General features: G+C 41.5%; 1 protein-coding gene across 6 annotated transcripts; it reads right to left on the bottom strand.

Annotated features, from left to right (window-relative positions):
* Window positions 1–4,742: 4,742 nt before the first annotated feature.
* On the bottom strand, window positions 4,743–16,649 carry LOC110015751 (uncharacterized). Of its 6 annotated transcripts, none has more exons than XR_013658339.1 (3): window positions 14,288–16,649; window positions 7,261–13,761; window positions 4,743–7,179 (listed from the first exon to the last, which is right to left on the bottom strand). XR_013658339.1 is itself a non-coding variant. In XM_078953573.1 (3 exons), exon 3 carries the CDS (start codon window positions 10,320–10,322, stop codon window positions 7,413–7,415), a length of 2,910 nt encoding a protein of 969 aa, XP_078809699.1. In that variant the 5' UTR covers window positions 10,323–13,582; window positions 13,657–13,761; window positions 14,288–16,649; the 3' UTR covers window positions 4,744–7,412. The 6 variants fall into 6 exon arrangements, 5 of the variants coding, with proteins under 5 accessions (XP_078809699.1, XP_078809701.1, XP_078809702.1 ...); XM_078953573.1 differs by having other exon boundaries at window positions 4,744–13,582; window positions 13,657–13,761; XM_078953575.1 differs by having other exon boundaries at window positions 4,744–12,106; window positions 12,188–13,761.
* Between the last annotated feature and the right edge of the window lie 9,053 nt (window positions 16,650–25,702).

The following is a 25,702-nucleotide window of genomic DNA, read 5'->3' on the forward strand; positions in this document are numbered from 1 at the left end:
ACCACTGGTTAAAATGTTATTTTAATGTAAAACATTGAGTAAATAAAAGTTTGTGAAATGATCATTTCAGGCAGGAGAACAACACTTTTCAATGTAACACAATTTTTTTTGTAGCATGAAAGTGAGACTAACAGAACATTCAGTCTTCTTTGTGGATGAAGAGGGAAAAATAAAATTGAAAAATATATAATTAACTTTTTTTTTGGTAAACATTGCAGAGGATAACTTTAAAAGATTAGTTGTTGCTATTAATCAACAATCGGTGTCCAGCCATTGTTCACAGAACACTGCTGCTAATCTGCTTTCACCACCATGGCTTGCCTGCCTAAAAAGTTAATCAGGAAAAGACGGAGAATATAGAAAACTCTTAAAACGTTCTTATTTTAAAAGTTTATGTAAAGTTTATGTAAACCCCCTGAAAACTGCTGAAACAAAACATTGGAAGGATTAAAATTTGTGCATCATGCTTTTTGGCATCTGAGAAAGAATACCATCATCATCTGCTTCCTACACATCAGTCTCCTCCGTGATTATAGTCTCTTGGCACAGAGACACAGCTGATGTTGAATGTGACAAAGATCAAAGCAGTGTGTTGTCTAAGATTATTATGTCATTTCACTGACAACACAGACCTACTTTCTGGTGTCAGACGGGAAAACAGGAAACCGCATAAGGAGAGAAAACATTTACTGGCACATAGTGGCAGTCAAACAATGACGGGAATACAAATGAAATAGATGCATGAGTTATGTCTTTATATGTGATTTTCTTTGTTTCTCTCTATCCTTTTCATTATTTTTCATTTATATATTATATTTTATGTTTTTTAATACGTTTTATTTTTTTGCAGAGAAAAGAGAGAGGGGAAATGTGTGAAAAAAGGAGGGGGGTTGGAGGAAAAAAGAAAGGGGGGGAAAGTAAGGGGATACAAGTGCCAAGCTGCTAATTTGAGTAGGTTATGATTTTAAGCTTCAAAACGTTAATGCCAGAGCTGCTGGAAAGACAGATGTTACATCCAAGAGTGAAAATCTGACACCAAGATAAGCAGAAGATGTCGGTTTGCGTTCATCAATACACTCTGGGTCAGGAGCGAGGGATAAAGCAGACAGGGAGCAGTGTGACAGTGTGCACGTGCAAGTGGGGGTTGAGATGCAAGCATGATGCCGAAGTCTGTGTTCACTAGGGGGACCATATCCTCCCCAGCCCGACCGCCAGACCAGGAGAGAGGGGGCAGGAGACCCCCGGACCCCGGAGATGTGAGGAGATATAAATGTGATTTCAACAACAGAAGAGTATTTGAAGAAAGGCTCAGTTTGTCTTGTTTTGAAAGGTTAGTCTTTTTTTTTTTGTTTTGTTCAGTTTTATTTTTATTTATTGAGGCATTTATTCCAAACTGTCACCCATTAAAAAGCAAGTTTGAGTCAGATTAAGCTATAAAGTTGAACCCACTTTTAGTCCTATTAAAATTAAATTAAGTTATAAAAGCAGATTAAAAATAATGGTTATAAAATCAACCTTGGTCACCTGTTGAGGGTGTGCCTCACCTTCGCCCAGTAGTCGGGTTGGCTCAGGTGATCCTGTGACCCCAAAAGTTATTCAGTGTGTTCTGAAGATGGATGGATGGATGGATGGATGGATGGATAAAACCAACTTTATGTTAACTAATGTTTGTTTGAGATTGCACAATACTAAGAAATATCTGTATGGTTCTCATTTTCCTAACGCCAGTCACAGGTTCTTGCTCAAGTAAATTTTAAATGCTATTAAAGAAATTAGAAAAAAAAAGGGTTGAAGGCTGTAAAAACTGACACAGTGTTACACTTTAAAGTTTCTCATGGCAACAACAGATAGCAAATCCAAGATGATAACATTGCAAAACAGGATTGTCATCAAGTTTATGAAAAAAGTCCCAATAACTGATTTCCATGGTTTAATACGTTTGGTGATATTTTAACATATCAACTCATAGAAGACAGCCTTAAAATTGATTTACTAAAGTAAACTAAAATTCTTGGAAAGTTAAAACTTGGGAAAATATGTAACTTTTGACCAAAGGTTTACTGGATGAATTTGATTGGACCATCAATATCCAGACTCTCCCATTCCTTTGAAAAAGAATGCAAAAAAAATCAAAGGAAGAAACCAAAAGCAAGAACAGGTGGTTTTCATCTATGAAAACTGAGAACATGAAGTTTTATCTGTTCTGTAAGTAAGCCACAGTCAATTTTTAATTATCAGTTTCAACAAAGGAATCACTCCACAATGCCCAGCCTTTACACTCTTCCTTTTTAATGTACAGTAAATATTGACCGATTCACCTTTGTATATTATAAATATCAAATAATTTTGCATCAAATCCTATGTTGGACATAAATGATCTAGTCCTTTGTTTTAAAATAAGCACCTTTATGTTACAATGGTGGTTGGCTTTGTGGCGATTTAGTTTTTCCTGCAGCTTTTGTTTAGTCACAGATCTTCATATATTTCACAAGGTCTTTGGTTCATCTCAATCACTCCGAGATGAACTCAATAACTCTGTCATTTGATGATATTTCTATTCTTATTAAAGCTGTCCTGTTACTGTGAAGGCAAAACACTGTCCTTGGTACCTCTGTGTCTGAGCTGCTCTGTCTACCAGCCTTAACATCAGTATTTTGCTGATACAATTCCACACATTTCCAGGTTCCAGGTTTAACCCAAACCAAACACGGATATCTTTATTACTGGGACTGATTAAAAGGAAGTGGTCCAAGAGCCTATTGAAAAGGAGAGAATACAATTGATGAACCCTGAAAATATTGAATTAAATTATAAAAAATATTTTTTAGAATAACACCAATAGTTTTTTTTTTATTTTAGTACAATAAATGCTGTTCATTCTCACTGAAAATATTTAATATTAGACTTTATTTTCAGAATAAGTTGAGTACGTTAAATTTATCTATACATTTTTTCAACAAGACTTGAAGTCTGCATTTATTTTGGGTGTAAAATCTGATTTTTTTTTTTCTTGAATATGAGGGAAATGAGAATTTGTTGACACCTGAAACCTGCCTCCGGTGGTCTTTTGAGGAACTGAAACATTTGGTACCTGAGGGTTTACATTGAATTTGGGAATGAAAGGTGGGGGCTTAGGACAGACACTGCAATTTAGTGGATTGAATACTGACAAGACAAAACATAAATAAGAAACAAGCTTTGCACAGCATTCCAAAAGTTTTGTTTGCTCTCCTCTAAAACACAACAGTGCATTCAGAAACAACAATCCAACAACTGCAATATTCACAATTTTGTTTTTATTTGTAGTTTCCTTTAACCTCCTGTAACTCACAACCTACAGTATAATTAAATGTGTCAGTTCTCCAAATTGAGTACTTTTAACTGTCATTAGTTAAAAATCAGTATTCAAAGACTTTATCACGGCTTTTACATTGCTTCATTTTATGTATTTATTTAATAAACGGGCAATTATTAAAAATTATAATTTGGCCTGAATACGTTTAAAACTGTTTTTCCAGCAGGTTCCTGCTCAGACGTAAAATACATCATACACAACATGACAAGACAAAGAAAGAAAAAAAAAATTCCATGAACCATCATAGACATAGACTAGTAAAACTGACAATTTTTATTCTAGGATTTTACTTAACAGGTTTCGGCCTGTTACAACATCTATAAATAAAACACAAAACAAAGTGCTCCTTTTTTTAACTCAATAGTCTTCAGAATAAAATATTTTATAAAGCCTAATTTTTTTTCCATGTATGGGCCAAATTCTGAACTACAAATAATACATTTAAAAAAAGAAGTCTTAAAAATTATCTAATGATTGTATTGTGTACATCTTGTAGCCCCTGCATCGTACATACCCTGCCTGGTATGTATGACCAGACCATAACTGAAGTGGCACGCCCAGACAACAAAAATGTTTAAACATTTTTTGGCCCGTATGTGGGCTAAACAAAGGCCACCTCTGCTGGAAATCAGCCAGATGTGGCCCACCTCCATCTACTGTACCAAGTAGTCCAACCAATGGCTAGAAAGGACTGGCCTACAGGACAGCACAGAAGCAGCAGTCTGTGGGAGTGTGTAGCTGGAGGGTGAATGTCTTCCAGGCAGCCACTTGCTTTGAGAAAGCTCAAATCCTCAACAAATGGGGAAGGCAACAACAGAAGAAGAGGGGAGCCACAAAGGGAGAGGTTTAAAAAAAGAAAGCTCACAGCCGTCTGAGACAAAGTGCAATTCACTGCTTCTTTGACCACATTAGCCGGCAAACACCCAAAAAAACAAAAGTTTAGTCAGGCACCTGATGGGGGTTATATGGGACCCAGAAACATCACCCAAACCTTGTGCATACTGGGTTCTCCAAACAAAAATATTATTGGTGTCAGTAAAACTAAGAGTTGACCTGCAAACCATTTGGACGCACCGCTGTAGCTCGCCTGAAACTGAGCCTCACACTTGCAATCCCTAGTCTAATAGTGATCAGCAGCGTGCCCAGCTCCTTAGCAACAGCACACTGTGACATCAGGAAAGGGGAAGAGCAGCTGTAGCCTCAGGTGACAGAGGCTGATTTAATTACGCATGCCCCACTCACCTTAAGTGGCTGCAGGTGTGCCTGTACCTGTCCTGCATGGTGGGCGTAAATGAGATGATGCTTTGTGCCGGTTGTCGAAGGGGGCAGCGCACAAAGATGAGGAAGCTGAAGATGAGAATAAAGATAAGTTAAAGTTGTTGGTTTTTTTTAAAGCAGTGACCAAACAGAAGTATGTGGTCGAAACTGTGAACAGAGCAGCTCAACTCAAGTCTGCTGGATGAATTGCAGTTTGGAAGTGATTCGTTTCTCACTCCAGCCAACTCGTTTTCTTAGCTTCAGTTTCATTTCCCTCCATTGCTTCCACATAGCTGAAACACCTATTTTCTTGCTTCTATGCAGGAATAGTCAGTGGACTTGGTTACATGGTGGGGAATACTGATAAATTAAGATTTGCTTTTACAAGACATTGTTCATAAATTGCTTGTGTTTAGATTTGCTATTCATTCCTTTTTATCTTTCATCATTCTTGCTGTTCTTTTCCAAATGTTCATATTTTTTCACTCTTTGGTCTGCTTTTTATTCCCACTGAAGTGAACTCCACCAGAGTTCATTAGGAAGCAAACGGAGACCCTCAAAAACAAACCAAGGGTTGCTTTTTTGACCCTCACCAGACTTCAGGTGAACTTTCACACCTGCCATCTTCCTGTTTAAAGTAACAACACTATGTGTGGGGTCAAACCTAAAATATGAATGCACCTTAGATTACACACACTCACTCCCACATGGACAAAGATTAGCTGCTGTATCTTTACACAAGGCTATCTTGTGAATGTGAAAGTACATGTTATTTGGTGCCATATGTCACACTGCAATTGCTGTTTATCTACAAAATAGGTAGCAAAAAATGTGGAGAAATGAAGGGTGTATGTAAAAACTGTGATTCTTGTTCCTTTTTACTGAGACTGTTCAATGCTTGCAGTGTGAATATTATGTCAATCTCAGGACTGATTAAACAGTAAAAAAGCAGGACACACTTGTGCCTCAAAATAAGCTTTCTTTATACATAGATGGCTCCTAACACTACATGCATAGACATACACACACAAAACACACATCAGACTTACTGATGTGTGTTTATAACTCATACCTTTTTTCACAACACTTTCACACAAAGATATTGAACTGCTCTTGCTAAAAACTCTCTTACTCAGAAAGTAACATCTTGCATGCAGATCTGGTTTGTGCAAATGCACCATTTCTTGCATTTGGTATGCAACAGGATATTTGGCTGTGCTGCACAGAATTTCCTGTACCACTAGTATCTTGAATACATTTTGGATTTGATTCCCAAGAACTGTTTCAATAAAGTAACAAGTTCAAAAATATTCAAACAGACTAAGGATCCAACATCTCTGCAGACGAGGATAGAATTTTATTTATTTTAAACTATGGAGAGGGGTGTGCTGTTGTATGTTTCTTCTAGTGGTTCCAGGATATTCTAGGTGTGTACTGTCTTCATTTAAAGTCAGCAAAATCAGCTCCAAAACCCTCTGTGACCCTGCTCAGAATGGAATGGGTTTAAATAATGAATGGATGGATTTTATTAGTAGGTGAGAAGCTGACAAGCTCAAGATCCACATGTGAAATTAGGGTTTTGAGTTTATGTTCAAATGACATTTAGCCCGTATAGCCATAAAAATCTGAGAACTCAGGGAAATCAGTCAAATTTATAAAATGATGAAAGTTCCAAACTTTCTGCTACTTTCAAAACTTCTTTGGGTCTGGTCTTGAAAACAATGATGGCACAAATGGTCATTGTATCAGTTTAGGTAATATGGAAACACATATATGCAACATTGACAACACATTGCTGCTGTTTTCCATTGATATTCCACGAAAAAAAGGTCTTGAGTATGCCATGCAACCCTGGGACTACATCATGATTGAACTTCTGCATTTTATTCTCAGATTTGCACATATAAATTCCCAAAAAATTTCATAGAAGTGAAAGCATGCCAGGAAATATAAGCTTTTCAGAGGGACATCTTCATACGTTTCCGATTTCTCATTTAGGATAACTGCAACAAAAGACTTAGATGATCTTGTTTATGATCAGATATTTAGTGTACGCATAACAGCCTCAATGACTTCCACAGCTAGCAGATGTCTTATTTGCTGCTTGTTGTTCTGTCTACTCTTTTGTGCCTGTATTTGCTACTCATAAAACAATCAGCATTATTATTATTATTATTATATATAGGATTGTAACAATTAATCAATGAATCAGTTAATATTCCCAAAATTCAACCAGATTGATCTGAGGCAAGTGTCATGATCGGACTACTAGGGAGACCCAGATGCTGGAACCCGGAAGAAACTCAGGAAGGCGTTGTATTTAACAGGATGTTTTAATTATAGAAGTCAGGGGACGTCGTGGATGCAGGAAACTGCTGTGGCGAGGTGGAGCGCCGAGGACGGCGTTCACAGTCCGTGACGTGGTGGAGCGCCGAGGGCGGCGTGACCGGCTTGAGGCGAGACGTGGACGCTGAGGACAGCGTAATCAGCTTGAGGCAAGGCGAGGACGTCGAGGATGATGTAATCAGCGTGGAGCGAGGAACCAGCGTGACCAATGGAGTGAAGACCTGAAGACGTGAGACAGACGGTAAGTACAAGCTAGGATTACTAAAGCGAGGGTAACTTAACTTGAGGCCAGGCGTGATCACCGGAGTGAGTATAACGGACTGGCGTAGTATGCTGGGATGGATCTCCTTAAGAAGGTCTGCCAGGTGATGAGATGATGCAGGTCAGCTGGTTCCAATGAAGGAGCAGGGAGGGGAGGAGTAGCAGCCGGAGGAACCGTGACAGTACCCCCCCCTCAACGACCGCCCCCAGGCGGTCCCGGACGACGATCAGGGTGGTCCCGAAAGAAATCGTCAATGAGGGTACGGTCCAGAATGAGGGAGCGGGAGATCCATGAGCGCTCCTCCGGACCGTAACCCTCCCAGTCCACCAGAAACTGGAAACCGCGCCCCCGGCGGCGGACGTCCAACACCCTGCTGGCGGTGTAGGCAGGAGCGCCGTCGATGACCCGGGCGGGCGGTGGGGAAGCGGACGGCGGGCACAAAGGACTCTCCTGGACAGGCTTAAGCTGCGAGACATGAAACGTGGGGTGCACCTTAAGCGCCGCCGGGAGCCGCAGCCGCACACAGGAGGGGTTTATGACCCTCTCGACGGGGTAAGGTCCAATGTAGCGTGGAGCCAGTTTACGGGAGGTGGCCTGGAGCGGTATGTCCCGTGAAGACAGCCAAACCCTCTGTCCCGGTTGGTAGGCGGGGCTCTCCACCCTGTGGCGATTAGCGATCCTGCAGTTCCTCTCTCTAGTGCGCAGGAGAGCGGCCCTGGCCTGAGTCCATACACGCTGGGCGCGTCGCAGGTGATGCTGAACCGACGGGACCGCCAAGTCCAGCTCCTGGGAGGGGAACAAGGGTGGAGAGTATCCGAGGGACGCTTCAAACGGGGACATACCGGTAGCAGCAGACGGATGGCTGTTGTGGGCGTACTCGATCCATGCCAGGAATGAAGACCAGTTGGAGGGGTTTTGGGCGGCCACACAACGGAGGGCGGCCTCGAGCTCCTGGTTTGCACGCTCCGCTTGCCCATTTGACTGGGGATGATGACCGGATGTGAGGCTAACCGTGGCACCCAGAGCAGAACAGAAAGCCCGCCAGACCTGGGATATGAACTGGGGCCCGCGGTCGGAGACAATATCACTGGGGATGCCGTGATGCCTGAATACCTCTCGAACCAAGACGTCAGCCATCTCGGTGGCCGTGGGCAGCTTGGGAAGGGGAATGAAATGGGCAGCCTTGGAAAAACGGTCGACAACTGTAAGAATGACGGTGTTATCCTGAGAGGCCGGCAACCCAGTGATGAAGTCCATGGCGAGATGGGACCAGGGCCGCTGCGGAACAGGTAAAGGATGGAGGAGACCAGCAGGCGGCGAGTTGGAAGACTTAGAGCGGGCGCAGACGTCGCAAGCCGCAACGAATTCCCTCACGTCCCGAGCCATGGAAGGCCAGAAAAATCTACGTTGCACGAGCCTCAGGGTTCTATGAATGCCGCCATGGCAAGCAATACGCGACGTGTGCCCCCAAACCAGGACATCCGAGCGGAGGGAGGAGGGGACGTAAAGAGTTCCAGGGGGGGCCGGAGGATGGTCAGGTTCCTCTCCCTGAGCTTGGATGACCCTGCTCTCAATGTCCCATGTCAAATTACCCACAATACACGTGGGGGGAATAATGGGAGAGCTGTCCTGGTCATCCCCTGAACAAAATAAACGTGAGAGGGCGTCTGGTTTAATGTTCCTGCTACCCGGCCGGTAGGTGATAGTGAAATCAAACCTGTCAAAAAAAAGGCACCAACGGGCCTGACGTGAATTAAGGCGTTTAGCTGTACGTAGGTAGGCGAGATTTTTATGATCCGTCCAAACGATGAACGGATGTTCAGCCCCCTCGAGCCAGTGACGCCATTCCTCCAGAGCGAGTTTAATGGCGAGGAGTTCGCGGTTACCGACGTCATAATTTCTCTCCGCCGTAGAAAGCTTCCTAGAGAAGAACGCACATGGTTTCAGTTTCCCCGAGCCAACCTCCCGTTGGGAAAGAATCGCTCCCACACCAGAATCGGAAGCGTCGACCTCGACAACGAACTGTCGGAGAGGATCAGGCTGTGATAGAATGGGAGCGGAAGTAAAGAGGTGCTTAAGTCTAGTGAATGCGGATTGAGCTTCGGGGGTCCAGAGAAACGGTTTAGTAACGGAGGTGAGTTGAGTCAACGGAGCGGCAATGCTGCTATAGTTCCTTATGAAGCGACGGTAGAAATTTGCGAAGCCGAGGAACCTCTGAAGTTGTTTACGGGAAGTGGGAGGTTCCCAGCTGGTGACGGCCGCGATCTTGGCCGGATCGGGGCGAATGTTACCAGAGTCAATGATGAAACCCAGAAATGAAATGGTGGGTACATGAAACTCGCACTTTTCGGCTTTAACATATAGTCGGTTCTCTAAAAGCCGTGAGAGAACCTGGCGGACATGGTGGGTGTGTTCATCCAGATCGCGTGAATAAATAAGGATGTCGTCAAGGTAAACAAAGACGAAGCGGTTCAAAAAATCACGAAGAACATCGTTAACGAGATTCTGGAAGGTAGCAGGAGCGTTGGTGAGCCCAAAAGGCATCACCAAATACTCGAAATGACCGAGTGGGGTGTTAAAGGCGGTCTTCCACTCGTCCCCCTCCCTCATGCGAACCAAATAATAAGCGTTACGGAGGTCCAACTTGGAAAAGACTCGAGCGTCCTGAACAGAATGTAGAGCAGAGTCAATAAGCGGAAGGGAATATTTATTTTTAACAGTAATTTGATTGAGGTCGCGGTAATCAATGCATGGGCGCAAAGTTCTGTCCTTCTTCTGGACGAAGAAGAACCCCGCACCGACCGGAGAAGATGAGGGGCGAATATGACCAGCCGAGAGGGCTTCCTGGATATATTTTTCCATTGACAGTTTCTCAGGGCCTGATAAATTAAATAGCCTCCTCTTAGGCAGCGTAGCGCCTTTAACTAGTTCGATGGAACAGTCGTACGGCCTGTGGGGAGGAAGGGAACCAGCCCTGGTCTTACTGAAAACAGCCCCAAGATCGTGGTAGCACGGAGGAACCCTAGAAAGATCGATCTCCTCAGGATCTGGATCACAACGAGGAGAAACCGAGGGTATGGCGGAACGAAGACAATTAGCCATGCAGGTAGTGCTCCAGTTGGTAACGTGGAGATTAACCCAATCGAACTGGGGGTTGTGAGCGCGAAGCCAGGGGAACCCTAGAATGATGGGAGACTGGGGGGTCTTGGTAATGTAAAACTGAATGAGTTCGTGATGATTACCAGACGTGATGAGACGAACGGCCTTAGTACGGTGGGTTATGTGAGTGAGGACCTGACCACCCAATCCGGCCGCCCTGACAGGGATATCCAAAGGTTCTGTGGGAATGTTAAGCTCAGAAACAAGACAGTCATCAATGAAACTCTGCTCAGCTCCAGAGTCGATAAGGGCTCTACCTTCAAAAACACTAGAAGAAAAACTTAACTTGACAGGTAAATAAAGAAAAGGTCTCTCGGTAGAGAGAGAAGATTGACCCGCCCGTGGCCTGCCTTCTAACGGGGGGTTCGGGAGTTTAAACGAAGCTTACATTGATGAACGAGGTGACCGGTCTGGCCGCAATAGAAACACGCCCCCTCATCTCTTCGTCTCTGCCGCTCCTCAGGGGTGAGCTTAGAATGTCCAATCTGCATCGGTTCCTCTGTGGAGAGTCCGACAGAATCGTGAGACATAACATGAACATAGTTAGCAGCAGGGAATGGAGGAGAAGCACTGGTAAGGAGTCTCTTGTCTTGACGGGGGCGCTCAGCATGACGTTCACGGAGACGCACGTCGGACCGCAAGGCCGCGGTGACGAGCTCTTCAAAAGAGCTAGCCTCGGGTTGCGAACATAAATGGTCTTTAATCGAGTCATTAAGGGATTGGTAGAACACCCCTTTAAGGGCTATATCCGGCCAACCCGCCTCCACAGCTAGAATCCGAAAGTCTATTAGATGGTCACTCACGGATCTGTGGCGTTGTTTGAGGGCTAGCAGTCGGCGGGTGGCCTCCTCCTCCTTGCGGGGTTGGTCGAAAACCAGCCGGAACTCGCCTAAAAAGCGTTCGAAAGGAACTTGAGAGATGGGATTAGCGGTCAGGTAAGCCTGAGCCCATTGAAGCGCTTTACCCCGGAGAGAGTTCACTATAAGGGTGATTTTGCTGTGGTCTGCATGATAGTGCCGAGGTGCCTGCTGGAAGATCAAACGACATTGCAGGAGGAATCCCCCGCAGGCTCCTACGTCACCCAGGAAAGGCTCAGGAAGGAGCCGGATGTTTTCGTGAGCTGCTTTGTCTGCAGCGGGGCCCGGGCTTCCGGTGGCGGAACCCGTGTTGCTGGCTGAGGCGTTAGTAGGTCCTCGGGAGGTTAAATCCGTCAGAGCCAGAGAAATACCGTCCAAGCGACGGAAAAGATCCTGCTGGGCGGCGGCCATCTGGTTGAGGGATTCAGCTTGCCGTCCCAGAGCGATGCCTTGGTGAGTGACGGCCAAGCGGAGTCCCTCCGGGTCAGCTGGGTCTGGGTAATGGCCAGTCCGTTCTGTCATGATCGGACTACTAGGGAGACCCAGATGCTGGAACCCGGAAGAAACTCAGGAAGGCGTTGTATTTAACAGGATGTTTTAATTATAGAAGTCAGGGGACGTCGTGGATGCAGGAAACTGCTGTGGCGAGGTGGAGCGCCGAGGACGGCGTTCACAGTCCGTGACGTGGTGGAGCGCCGAGGGCGGCGTGACCGGCTTGAGGCGAGACGTGGACGCTGAGGACAGCGTAATCAGCTTGAGGCGAGGCGTGAACGCTGAGGACAGCGTAACCAGCTTGAGGCAAGGCGAGGACGTCGAGGATGATGTAATCAGCGTGGAGCGAGGAACCAGCGTGACCAATGGAGTGAAGACCTGAAGACGTGAGACAGACGGTAAGTACAAGCTAGGATTACTAAAGCGAGGGTAACTTAACTTGAGGCCAGGCGTGATCACCGGAGTGAGTATAACGGACTGGCGTAGTATGCTGGGATGGATCTCCTTAAGAAGGTCTGCCAGGTGATGAGATGATGCAGGTCAGCTGGTTCCAATGAAGGAGCAGGGAGGGGAGGAGTAGCAGCCGGAGGAACCGTGACAGCAAGTTGTTAATCAAATCAACCTATACCATTACAACATTGTTTCAAATTGAAATAAATCCATTAGCTATATATTTACACTTGATCATCTTGCAAGAAATATGAGGAATCTGGAAAACTTCACCTGTAATGTTCAGTATCCAGGTATTTATCTCTGAGTCACACTGTTTGAATTAATGGCTAAAGATGTTCTGGCTTTTTTTAATGGCTATTTGAATGAAATATGAATGGAACATTAGATAAACACAGACTGAAGGGTTCCACTTTGGTGCCTTAAGGCCCGTACACACCGGGACGAATATTCGCCAGGCGTTATTCGCCAGCGTTTTTCGCCACGTTTTTTTTGTTCACACCCAGGCGATTTTCGCTGACGATGAGCCGAGCGACCATGCAATTTCATTCCCTGACATTAGATGGCACTTAATGTAAACAGAAATACTCCTGTACACAAGGTGGCGCTGCGCAACTTTACGCTTCTTAAACTCGCTTTTCCCTCAGAAGAAGAGAGCAAGTATTTACGCGCTTGTCAGGATAATACAAAGAAAACATGACTATTTCAAGCACCAGTAGCTCCAACTGGTGCTTGGTTCGGGGATATTTTAGAATGTCCGTCATTATTTCTTCGCGGCAGTGTAGACGCTACTTGGCGTCTATCTTCTTCGCTGGTATGTGTGCTCAGCAAGGCAGTTTTGTGTTTGAGCGCCCCCAAGTTGTGTTTTACTGGTCGAATAGATTTCGACGCGAGGCGTCAAAAAAAAAAAACGAACCCGAGGCGTTTTTTTTTTGACGCTTTGACGCGTGGCGTTTTTTCGCGTCGGTGTGCACACTCTTATTGGTGCCCTTTGTTTAGTCACGAGGCATTAAACGTCGGCGAAAATCGCCGGCGAAATTCGTCCCGGTGTGAACGGGCCTTTATTATCTATTATTCTCTACTTTTACCTCAACCTTTTAGAAAGTCTTGAAAATTAAGCACATTCCATCTGAGTTGTGATAATCCAAGTCATCCATGTCCAGTTTTGAACAAAAAAAAGTGAAAAAAAAAAAAAAAAAGGCATATACTTACATAAGGCTTTACTACCTTCTTAGAAGGCCCAAGCCACTACAGTCCCGTGCACACACACTGATGGCAGCTCTGCTGCCATACACCGTCACCTATAACCACCAGGAGCAATGTGGAGTTTTGTGTCCAAGGACACTTCGACTCAGCGGGCAAGGCCAGAACCGAAGGTGGGATCTTCCTCTGCCCTTTGGCTGCCTAAAATAAAGACACAACACCTTTTATAACTTAATGATGACATCAACTTTGTATGAAAATGTTGTTTTACAGACCATTTTTAATCTTTAATAGAGAGTTCACTGAAGTGGCATATATTGGATTTCCAGATGAAAACAAAGGTTGCTGGAATTTGTTAAAATGGAAAACTATATGAATACCTGCAAAAAATAGAAAAATAATCTGTACATTTTCTAGTCAGTGAGGATTTTTGACAAACTTGTTTTAAGCAGGGTTTTTTTAACCGATACATCCAGGGCCAGCCCTGGTCTTCTGGGGGCCCTAAGCGAAATTTAATTTGTGGGCCCTCCAACTGATCAGCAGCACCAAAAAAACGTAACTGTTGTAATCTAAATGAGATCTCTCTATTAATACATTTGTGAATTATTGTTGCTGCCGAATAATTGAATACAGTATGTTGCCTGCATGTTGGATGCACATTTAGTGGTGCCAAACAAATTTTAAATGCAAAGAAATAAATATGAATGACAAATGTATATAGATATATATTTTTTAATGTAACATTAGGCAAATGACATTCACAAAACTCCAACTTCTTGAAAACAGCAACTTAATACCAAATCAGATAACGGTAAAACAATCCAACATAAAGAAAACAACAGATTTTGGAAAGTCATAATCTTTCTCAGTCTAAAAATGGCCTCTTTGCACCAAATCCATTCTTACTGTATCAGAGAGTGTGGTTGGTCATTCAGCTGGACCAACTGGATTTGAGGTACCGGTAGGTGGAATTTTGGATCCAGTGGGCTCCTCTTTCATACACGCCTCTCTTGGAGCCTCTGGAACATGAGATACAGATCTTCAATAAAAGCAAACAGTGAAAAGTCAAACAGTCAAATGTTTTCCCTTTCAACAGTAGATGTGGTGACAGGAGTTTCTTCTGCAGCTAAAAAACAAGAATTATTATTATACAATAATCAACGATAAAACTAATAAAAAACCTAAAGCAGAAAACTACTAATAGTTTGGTGGCTCATTTAAAATCTGTGTGCAGGTTTTTTCACAAATTTATGATCTTTTTATATATTTATGAGATTTATTGTTTGATTGTATATTTGCATGAGGTCATATTTATTAATTTAATTATGAACAACTTGGGACTCCATACTCTTCAGCTGCTGTTAATGAACATAAGGGGATTTGCAGACACTGTTTTTTAAATTACTTTACATGCTTTTAAAATTACCTGAGATGACATCTCAGGTAATGCACCACCTCCAATACTTTTTGAGAGCAGAAGAAACTGTTGGCTGAGACGGAACTGTGCAAAACATCATCGTTATGTAGGACCAAAACTGCAAAATACAAATAAGAAAAAAATGTACCTATTTATAAATAATAAATGTGAACAATAATTTGAGTAGAAATGGAAATATAAGCATTTATACACGTCTTTATCTATTATTTTGTACGTTCATGATTTTAAAATTAGTACATTTATTTTGTTTATCATTTATAAATGAGAACATTTATTTCCTATGTATTTGGCAGTTTTGATTCTCCATATTTCATGCCAATGCAAGATTTTAAGACATATTCAATGTTGAAAAAGTCAGACTACCTGACCTGCTATAATAACAAACGGGGTCGTTTATGTGCAATCTTCACCTCGGATCGATTAGTATTTTACGTAAATTGTGCAGCTGCACAGAAATACTGGATAATGTAAAAAATACGGCCCCAACATCCTCCAAACTTACCTTGTGATTGATGTTGAAGTTCTTCATCTTTTTTCAGCTCCTAATGATGCATAAAGTCTCTTTGGCATGAAGTTCTCTTGTTGTCGCTTTGATCAGTGTGACAAAATGTGCTCGTTTTTTTCATTTTCCCAACCTTATTGAAATAAAATGCGCTCATAAATTCACACTGTGCCAGGATCAGATGCAATGATGTTGACCAATCGCTGCTAAGAGGGGCGTAACGTCCTTATTTGGGTTGCCAGATTGGTTCAGGTGTGTTGAAGGAGGGGATCACAAAAGTGCAGGCAACTTTCTTTTGCACAACATTCGAGTAAGCCCTGGCTGCAGCCTGCAGAATTGGTCAACATAGTGGAATGCGGCTGCAGCCAGGGGTAGTTGCAACATTCAGAGCGCACGTTGGTACGGAAATTCTATGAAATGGGTTGCCAGGTTTGGGTCCTTCTTTGTTTTATTTTTTTCGCCACTTCGGGGCCCTGGTATTGACGGGGGCCTTACGCGGCTGCGTAATTCACGTATAGGGAGGGCCGGCCATGGATACATCAAATAGGGCAAAAAAATGTGGATAAACAGAATAACCTATATCTAAAGATTATTCACTAGATGTAAGTTTGCTTACAGCGGTCCATCTTTTATCACTGGAGTTACATGCTGAAAAAAACCTGCAATAAGTGAAATCCTTTTTTTTTTCTCACAAAAATTGCTGATGTTTTAAGGCTGTAAAATCCCTCATTACACACTTCTCTAAGACAAAGATCAACATTTTCAAACTTGTTTAATCTCTCAAAGTTTAACCCTTTGTTGGAAATTATCTTCCTGCTTTCCTTTTGAGTGGACCCAAATGACCCATTCTGAAGAATTCTGGCCACCAGGCCCTTGCCTGGCCCCAAGTGGTGCCGATCTTTACAAGGGGGTTGTGAACCGCTCTTAGTCTGACTCATGACCTAGGGCCTGTCTGCCATTGGGCCCTCACCAGCGGTGTCAGCCCTAGACAGCCCACCTCCCAAGATCACTTGAGTACTCAAACCCCTCCACCACGTTAAGGTGGCGGTTCACGGAGGGGATATAATTTTTTTTTTTTTTTTTTTTTTTTTTTTTTTTTTTTTTTTTTTAGGTTGAACTACGACAGAGTTTTAAGGCCACCAAAAAAAAAATTCATTTGGAGTTTCAACTTCAAATCTGTGATTACAACTGCTCAAATGTGCTTCTGTGTGTGCTCGAATCTGCTAGTGCAAATCACAGGTGCGCTACAACTGCGCTCTGAATTCGGACACATTCCTTGCAAGAATCTTGTGTCTAAACTGATCTGTGTCCAATAATGGGACTGGGGGGTGGGGGGTGGGGGGGGGGGTAAGAAGAGGCGGAGTCAACCAATCAGTGCAGGATTAGGAGAACTTGGTAAAGTTAGAAATATCTTCACAGATTCAGACTTCCTGCTTCAATAACTCTTCGGATAAACGTTCAAATGTGACACCAAGTCTCTCAATCATTTTGTATTAACACAGACATCAAAAGCGTTGATCTGATCTAATACATTTTTTTCAAATGTTAATCCATATGATTTATAATAAAGCTGCTCAATAGCCGTGGCCCTGTTGTCTTGCTACAACAAAGATGATTTTCCTGCCGACGCTGTCCGTTCGCAGCCATAGCTGCATGTCTGCATTTAAAGCACGAAGAGATCATTTCTCATTAAAATGCAGGAAAAAACGGACTTTCTTCTTTAGAAATGTATTTTTTGTTCACTGTCTGTGTTAATACAAAATGATTGGGAGACTTAATGTCACATTTGAACGTTTATCAGAAGAGTTATTGAAGCAGGAAGTCCGAATTTGTGAAGGTATTTCTAACTTTACCCAGTTCTCAGAGTCCTGCACCCCCCTAGTCCCATTATCGGACACAAATCAGTTTAGACACAAGTTTCTTGCAAGGAATGTGTCAGAATTCAGAGCGCAGTTGTAGCGCACCTGTGATTTGCGCCAGCAGATTCGAGCACACACAGAAGCACAATTGAGCAGTTGGAATCACAGATTTGAAGTTGTAACTCTAAATGAACACATGCAAATGGGAATTTGTCAGTTCACAACAGAAGATTTTTACACACAGATCCAGATTTTTGATGCACAAGTATTCACTTTCTATATTACAAGATCTCAAATCAAATCTACAGGTGCGTTCTTTTTGGAGCATTTTCACCTTCATAGAATCTCTTTGCTTTAAACCTATAATCCGGAAATAAAGCTTCACAAAAGCTTCAACATATTTCATCTCTCCAGCTACGCTCCGATAAACGGACAATTTCGGTGTTTTCTCCTTAATCTACGACTTTTTTCTCGTAAATTTACGAAATTTTAAGTGTTAAATTTATGAGATAAAATCTCGTAATTGTAGTTTTTTTTTTTTTTTTTTTTTTTTTTTTTTTTTTTTTTTTTTTTTTTTTTTTTTTTTTGGCCCTAGTTTTTTTTTTTTTTTTGGTGGCCCTAAAACTCTGTCGTATTGAACAGGCACCATCAGGGTTGTCAGCAATTTATCTTCAATGCCCCACTGTGGCAGTCTTTGTTCTAGATGCTTGTTGTTCAAAATTTTGAAGGAATTTCTCTCTTTTGTACTGACGGCGATGTTTTGGTGTAAAAAATTTCTTTATCCGTCGCCATAAAGATGGTCTTTCTAAAAGCTTTGGGTCCACAGGTGGTGTCAAAGTTCTTTGTGGATGTGGGACATCTGATTCTTGAGGCATTTCAGCAGCCAGTCTTTTTATAAGAACAAGGCTGTCATCTGATTTTTTGGCAAGTTCTTCTTGATGCCACCAAGCTATCTCAGCTTCGCTGGCCATTTCTTCAATAAAAACTATATTCGCTTGCTTTAAATGATAATCCAAAATGTTGTCATCATTAACGGGTAGTTGAACAGGGCGGTTATTCTCAAAGTTTGTGTTCAGATTCTCTGAGGGAGGTTTTTCAGGAAGGATGTTCATTTTAGAAAAGTCCTCATCACTTAAGACGGCTTCCTTATTTTTTCCATCAAAGTGTTCCTCTTTTGCTGGGACATTTTCATTTTTGCTTGGCAGTGGATCCACCAGAAGGATGGGAGAGTCTTCGTTCAGATTTTCTGAGGGACATTTTTCAAGAAGGATGTCCATTTTAGAAAAGTCCTCATCACTTAAGACTTCTTTTGGCAGTGGATCCACCAGAAGGATGGGAGAGTCTTCGTTCAGATTCTCTGAGGGACATTTTTCAAGAAGGATGTCCATTTTAGAAAAGTCCTCATCACTTAAGACTTCTTTTGGCAGTGGATCCACCAGATGGATGGGAGAGTCTTCGTTCAGATTTTCTGAGGGACATTTTTCAAGAAGGATGTCCATTTTAGAAAAGTCCTCATCACTTAAGACGCCTTCCTTATTTTTTCCATCAAAGTGTTCCTCTTTTGCTGGGACATTTTCACTTTTGCTTGGCAGTGGATCCACCAGAAGGATGGGAGAGTCTTCGTTCAGATTCTCTGAGGGAGGTTTTTCAAGAAGGATGTCCATTTTAGAAAAGTCCTCATCACTTAAGACTTCTTTTGGCAGTGGATCCACCAGACGGATGGGAGAGTCTTCGTTCAGATTTTCTGAGGGACATTTTTCAGGAAGGATGTCCATTTTAGAAAAGTCCTCATCACTTAAGACTTCTTCCTTATTTTTTCCATCAAAGTGTTCCTCTTTTGCTGGGACATTTTCACTTTTGCTTGGCAGTGGATCCACTAGAAGGATGGGAGAGTCTTCGTTCAGATTCTCTGAGGGAGGTTTTTCAAGAAGGATGTCCATTTTAGAAAAGTCCTCATCACTTAAGACTTCTTTTGGCAGTGGATCCACCAGACGGATGGGAGAGTCTTCGCTCAGATTCTCTGAGGGAGGTTTTTCAGGGAGGATGTCCATATTAGAAAAGTCCTCATCACTTAAGACGGCTTCCTTATTTTTTCCATCAAAGTGTTCCTCTTTTGCTGGGACATTTTCACTTTTGCTTGGCAGTGGATCCACCAGAAGGATGGGAGAGTCTTCGTTCAGATTCTCTGAGGGAGGTTTTTCAAGAAGGATGTCCATTTTAGAAAAGTCCTCATCACTTAAGACTTCTTTTGGCAGTGGATCCACCAGACGGATGGGAGAGTCTTCGTTCAGATTTTCTGAGGGACATTTTTCAAGAAGGATGTCCATTTTAGAAAAGTCCTCATCACTTAAGACTTCTTTTGGCAGTGGATCCACCAGACGGATGGGAGAGTCTTCGTTCAGATTCTCTGAGGGAGGTTTTTCAGGAAGGATGTTCATTTTAGAAAAGTCCTCATCACTTAAGACGGCTTCCTTATTTTTTCCATCAAAGTGTTCCTCTTTTGCTGGGACATTTTCATTTTTGCTTGGCAGTGGATCCACCAGAAGGATGGGAGAGTCTTCGTTCAGATTCTCTGAGGGACATTTTTCAAGAAGGATGTCCATTTTAGAAAAGTCCTCATCACTTAAGACTTCTTTTGGCAGTGGATCCACCAGACGGATGGGAGAGTCTTCGTTCAGATTTTCTGAGGGACATTTTTCAAGAAGGATGTCCATTTTAGAAAAGTCCTCATCACTTAAGACGGCTTCCTTATTTTTTCCATCAAAGTGTTCCTCTTTTGCTGGGACATTTTCACTTTTGCTTGGCAGTGGATCCACCAGAAGGATGGGAGAGTCTTCGTTCAGATTCTCTGAGGGAGGTTTTTCAAGAAGGATGTCCATTTTAGAAAAGTCCTCATCACTTAAGACTTCTTTTGGCAGTGGATCCACCAGACGGATGGGAGAGTCTTCGTTCAGATTTTCTGAGGGACATTTTTCAGGAAGGATGTCCATTTTAGAAAAGTCCTCATCACTTAAGACTTCTTCCTTATTTTTTCCATCAAAGTGTTCCTCTTTTGCTGGGACATTTTCACTTTTGCTTGGCAGTGGATCCACTAGAAGGATGGGAGAGTCTTCGTTCAGATTCTCTGAGGGAGGTTTTTCAAGAAGGATGTCCATTTTAGAAAAGTCCTCATCACTTAAGACTTCTTTTGGCAGTGGATCCACCAGAAGGATGGGAGAGTCTTCGTTCAGATTCTCTGAGGGAGGTTTTTCAGGAAGGATGTCCATTTTAGAAAAGTCCTGATCACTTAAGACTTCTTTTGGCAGTGGATCCACCAGAAGGATGGGAGAGTCTTCGTTCAGATTCTCTGAGGGACTTTCCTCCGGAAAGATAACCATGCTATAAAAGTTATCATCCAATACTTCTTCCTCCTCATTTATTGCATCGGTCCACAATTTTTCCCAAGCTTCATCAAACACAATCATTCTCTTGTTTAACATATTTGCCATCTTTACAAGCAGATCTCTAACCAAGTGATTCTAAAAAAAATCAAGGCAGTTGCAATTGTTGTAAACCTCACTAAAGCACAAGGACTGCAGTGTTTAGTAAAAGTTCAATTTGAAGCTTCCACTCTCAAAGTAGCAAAACAGAGACTTACCCCTCAGAGCTGGTGGCTGTGAAGTGGTGAAGGTCAAAAATTTCAAGCCTATTTATAAGGACAGCTCTCTATGATCTTTGATGTCATCCGTTATTTGTTTTTAGTGACGGTGGAATGTTCACCAAGCTTTTTTTAAATTAAAGATTTCAATGTGAGAAGCAGATTCAGGTGGGGTGGGGGTGGGGGGTGGGTTGCTAAGTGAGAGCGGAATGTTGCAGTTGTTGCTATGAAGGAATGTTTCACAAAGTTGTTTTTTAAATCACAGGTTGTTTTTAATCCGTTAGAACGTTTGCCCAAGTTGTATTATTGTTTGATACAGTGTATGGAACATGATGAGTTGTGGTTATGTGCAGGGGGGTTAGAGAGGGAGGGAGGGGGCAGCTAGTTGTGCTTCTTTTTCTTCTTTTTTTTATGTAAACACACTTTATTGGGCATTTTCATTCTTTCATAAAACATCAACCTTTTTACACTCTTCCCAGCCCCGTTAAGCTAAAGTCATACTTATATTAGTAAAAGTAAACATTTTCATGTGTATTAATAATAAATAATAATAGCTACATATGCATGTATTAATGAATGAATGTGTGAATGAATAAATGAATGAATGAAATAAAAATAAAAGTTAGAAGTAGATAGTAGGGATGTAACGATTAATTGACTCCATCGATGAAATCATTTATGTTCCTATGATCCAATCACACCTATCTGTCTGAGGCAATTTTTTAATTGGCGCAGATCGACCTATACCAATATAAAATCATCTTAAAGTTAAATAAATTGATTAAAATCGATCCCAAAAAATACTGAGGACCAAAACCGGAGTTTGAACAAAGTCCAGTTGATTGATGATTAATGTCTCAATCCAAATGGTTATGTCTATGTTTATGAATCCCTCTCTGCTGCTGGAAAGAGAGCTGACACTTAACATTAACAATATGTTTAAACAGACATCATCCAATACATCTTGTTGCATTGATATCTACTTGTGAGAAGGAGTGAAAAGGAAATATCTAAACTAATGGAAAAAAATTTGTGTGTGTAAGGACACATACGGCAAGGATTAAGTATTCCTAAAATAGTAAAATTGCTTTTAACATTTCAACCAATTATGGGCTGTCTCACATTTCTGTTTTACGTGTTAAGAGTACTTTAAAAAAATCTGCGGTTGAAAAATAAGCAGGAAGACAACAAGAAGATAAAATGATGAGACACAGTACATTTTATGCTCCACATAAAGAGGATTTCTAAATATGCTTTCAAAATCAATACATTTCTCAGACTTTTAGATTACATGGACTAAATCAAAGGACTTAATCAATAAGCTGTCCTCCAGTGTTTGGGATCAGGTGGCTGTTTAAACAGACTCCTTCAGGCGTATAATTGGACTGACCAGACAGTAAAAAAAACACGTTCAACCTTGAGTTTACTAGTTGCAGCATCTGGAATGTCTTTACAAAAACACACACGCCCATGCATGTACACACGTATAAATGATTGTTACTGAAAGCAAAATGTCTGTCTCTGTTTCTGAATTCAAATGGAAAGAAAAAGGCCCAAGTACATTTATTATTGCAGTTTAACTTCTTGTAATGTTTATGTTGTTATACACTAAACGCAAGGAATGGCTTTTTTTCTCCGTTTTCTTCCTTGTCATTCCTTGTCAAGAGTTGACCTTGTGCAGTTTTATGAGAGTGTTACAACAAACTACAAAGGGACATGACGAGATAAAATATGGGAGACTGCAGATCATAAATATCAAGGTCCAGGTGTCACTGCAGTTCTCAACTGAAAGGTAAAGCGCTTCTAAACCAGCACATCTTTCTTGAGGATCTCATTTTGAGATATATGTTTATATCAAATATTTGTCTAATAATGGTGTGTGTATAATCTGTAGTTGCTCCTATTTCTCCTGGCACAAAATCTATTCAGTGAAAGTACAGTATACTAACTGTTTATCTGGCAATGGTAAACCAGAGCACATGCTCAATTAACCACATGTTCAATTCACTAAAATAAAGATACTATAGGAAAAGATAAGGAATTTCAAGCAGTTAAGATTTTCCCACCACAATCTGCACTAGTCCCATCAACATGTCTGAATCTCAGTGAGAGTTTCCTCTTCTATTTGAGAGACCAGGCAAGGTTAACCAGCAGTACATTTGGCTATATAAAAAGGTTTGATTGACTTAACAATGAACTCTGAGCAGTGTTCTGACCAGTGGGTTCATCCTGACAAGTGAGTCCTCTAGTTCAACTAATTAACTTTTTCCACCCCACCACTTTCACTCACATACCTTTTTTTTACATCAAGAATTTTGTAAAACATGCTCAAACATCTTGAAAAGATTTATTAATCAGTTTCTCTGACAAAAGCTGAACTGTTTCTAAAGAAAGAACATTTTTGGGAGGGACCTGGTTAAAGACAAGATGGCGACTGACATCATCGACCAGAAGTGGAAATTATACAATTACCCTAACCAAAATTGTGCAGAATTGTATAAAAATCTTTTATCAAAGCTAAAAATGGGGAGAAAAAAACTGTTAAGATTGCCAGTTAGAATAATTATCTTATTTTTATCCAATGAGCAATTGACTTTCGGTTTTGGTCGAGGACTTCCAGAAGTGGAGGCTGATGTCTGCAGCCAGGTCCTCTTAGAGTGTTTTGTTGATGAAGGCATTGCTGTGATGAAGAAGCACTTCAGAGCTGCAGATATGGTTTAACTTCTGGTGATGGTGTGATTCCTGAGCAGCGTGTCCAGAATCACAAGTGGTTTCCTTAAACAGGTTACCTTTTTAAAGTCTTATACACACCGTGAAAACTATAGAAAACACAAACAAAACACTTAATTCTTACAAAAAAGCAAAAATAAAACATAAATAAATCAATAAAACAACTGGATAATAAACATTCACACTCACAATAAAAATACTAACATAAAATAAACATACTTTGCTGGCTGTAAGCGGGCAAAAAGGGATAAGAACTTTTTCTTTCTTTAGCTTCTTTTCTTGATTGATTCTGAAATTTCTCTTTGGATCTTACTTCCTCATGCTCATTTTTCTGTCTTCTACTTCTCTCCTTTCTAACCTAACTTAACTACAGCAGTAAAATAACCTTAAAACCCTTCTAAAAAAAGACACATTAACCTGAGCTAGTGGCTCAGGTGGTTGAGCAGGTTGTCCAATGATCGAAGGATTGGCAGCTTGATCCCCAGTCAACCGCCGCTTTGTCCTCTGGCAAGACACCCCGCCCTCCCTCACCCCAGCATTGCCCCACTGGTGTGTGAATGCACATGAGTGCTCCTGGTGATGGTCAGGGCAGCTGTGGCGACATTCGCAGCTTACCATCACCAAGTATGAAGGAGAAGTGAATGAATAATGCACACATTGTAAGCGCTTTGAACGTCTGGAAAGGCACAGATAAATTCAATCAATTGTTATTATTATCAAAAGAAAATGTGTCAGTAACAAGGGCATTATGGCCGGTATTTAATTTATAAAATACAAATGACTAAAAATCAGTCTGAACATTTACATTTTTTAGCCTTTTGAAAAGTAACACTTCATGTCATTGGGGACATCTAAAAGAAATCACACATTGAAAGATTTCATTCAGTGGACAAGCCTTTTTCATTGGTTTTTCAAACATGTTCGATATGTTCCCCCTTTTGGTTATGTTTATGCAGAGAACTGCTACACAACTGCCTTATTGACTGGAATTCAAAATAAAACAATTAAAACTGTTCTAGCCAGTGACTGTTTTGTCGAAAAACCATCAAAAATCATGTGTTTTTTGTTTGTCGGCCCCTTTAACCGTTTAACACCAGAGCTTTAGTTCCATTGTTTACACTCTTTCAACTACCATAACTCAAACTGTTTATGCAATAAAAATTATTCTAGCATGTTCTCAAGTGGAGACAAGCAACATTGCACAGATATTTACACTTTACAGTAGTGAGGTGCTCACCCTATGGATGTAAATCACGGAGAGACGTGGCTTGCGCTGGTGGAAAGCTAATAAAAAATGTTGCAGAATAATCTGATTCCCGTTGAACGCGTCCAGTTATGGAAGGTTAAAGAGCATGTGTTATTTAGGTGATGCCGGCGACATTTCCGTCATTTTAACATGGGTTAACCAGCCGTTCATCACCCATTTGCATTTAGGCCAAAGCTCCAGTGACTCCTGGCTTCCTGTGCACGACATCTGGGATTTACAAGAAGCTTTTGCCTCATTCTGCTCCCTGACTACAGGGAACATCACATGGACACACACACACAACACAGCGTTCTCAAATGTATGCTATTCTTTTAGAGTGAGAAGAATGTAATGGACTTTATCTTCCTAAAACAGTCTTCTTGACTTATTGGCCCTTTCCTTCTCTCCTGCATTGTTTCACTTTTCACCTGCAGCATTCATTTGTATCACTTTCATCTTACTGATAATATGCATGAGAGAGTGATGCAGCATTAAAGAAAGCTTCTTTCTGCCCTTGTTTTGTTATTCAAAATTCCTAATAAAAACCGGTCCACTCAGCACTTATAGTATAAACCCTTTGACTGATTATTTTCTTTGCACTTTCCAATTATACAAAAAAATATTCTTCAGTGTTTGTTTGTTTTTTTTCAAGATGATGCCGAGTTAAGTGGAGTGAAGATGAAATTGTACATTTCAGATTAGCAACATAAGGTGTGAAGAGGTTAATATTCACTCTGTGTTTTTGGTTTATTTGGGTTGTTTTTTTGTTTACTTCAAGCAATCAAAACAAAAACAAGACAAATACAACAGGTTTATGCATATGCATAAACTCAATAGCTTATTTATTAAGTACATTTTGCTAGTATGGGTTGGACCCTCTTTTACCATCATAACTGCCCTAATGCCTCA

Source organism: Oryzias latipes, chromosome 10 (genome assembly GCF_053564925.1).
Source record: "Oryzias latipes strain Hd-rR chromosome 10, Olatipes_Hd-rR_3.1".
Classification (NCBI taxonomy): Eukaryota; Metazoa; Chordata; class Actinopteri; order Beloniformes; family Adrianichthyidae; genus Oryzias; species Oryzias latipes.

Coding starts and splice junctions, on each gene's coding strand:
- LOC110015751 (XM_078953573.1), bottom strand. CDS start 10,322: ATGGCTAATTGTCTTCGTTCCGCCATACCCTCGGTTTCTCCTCGTTGT.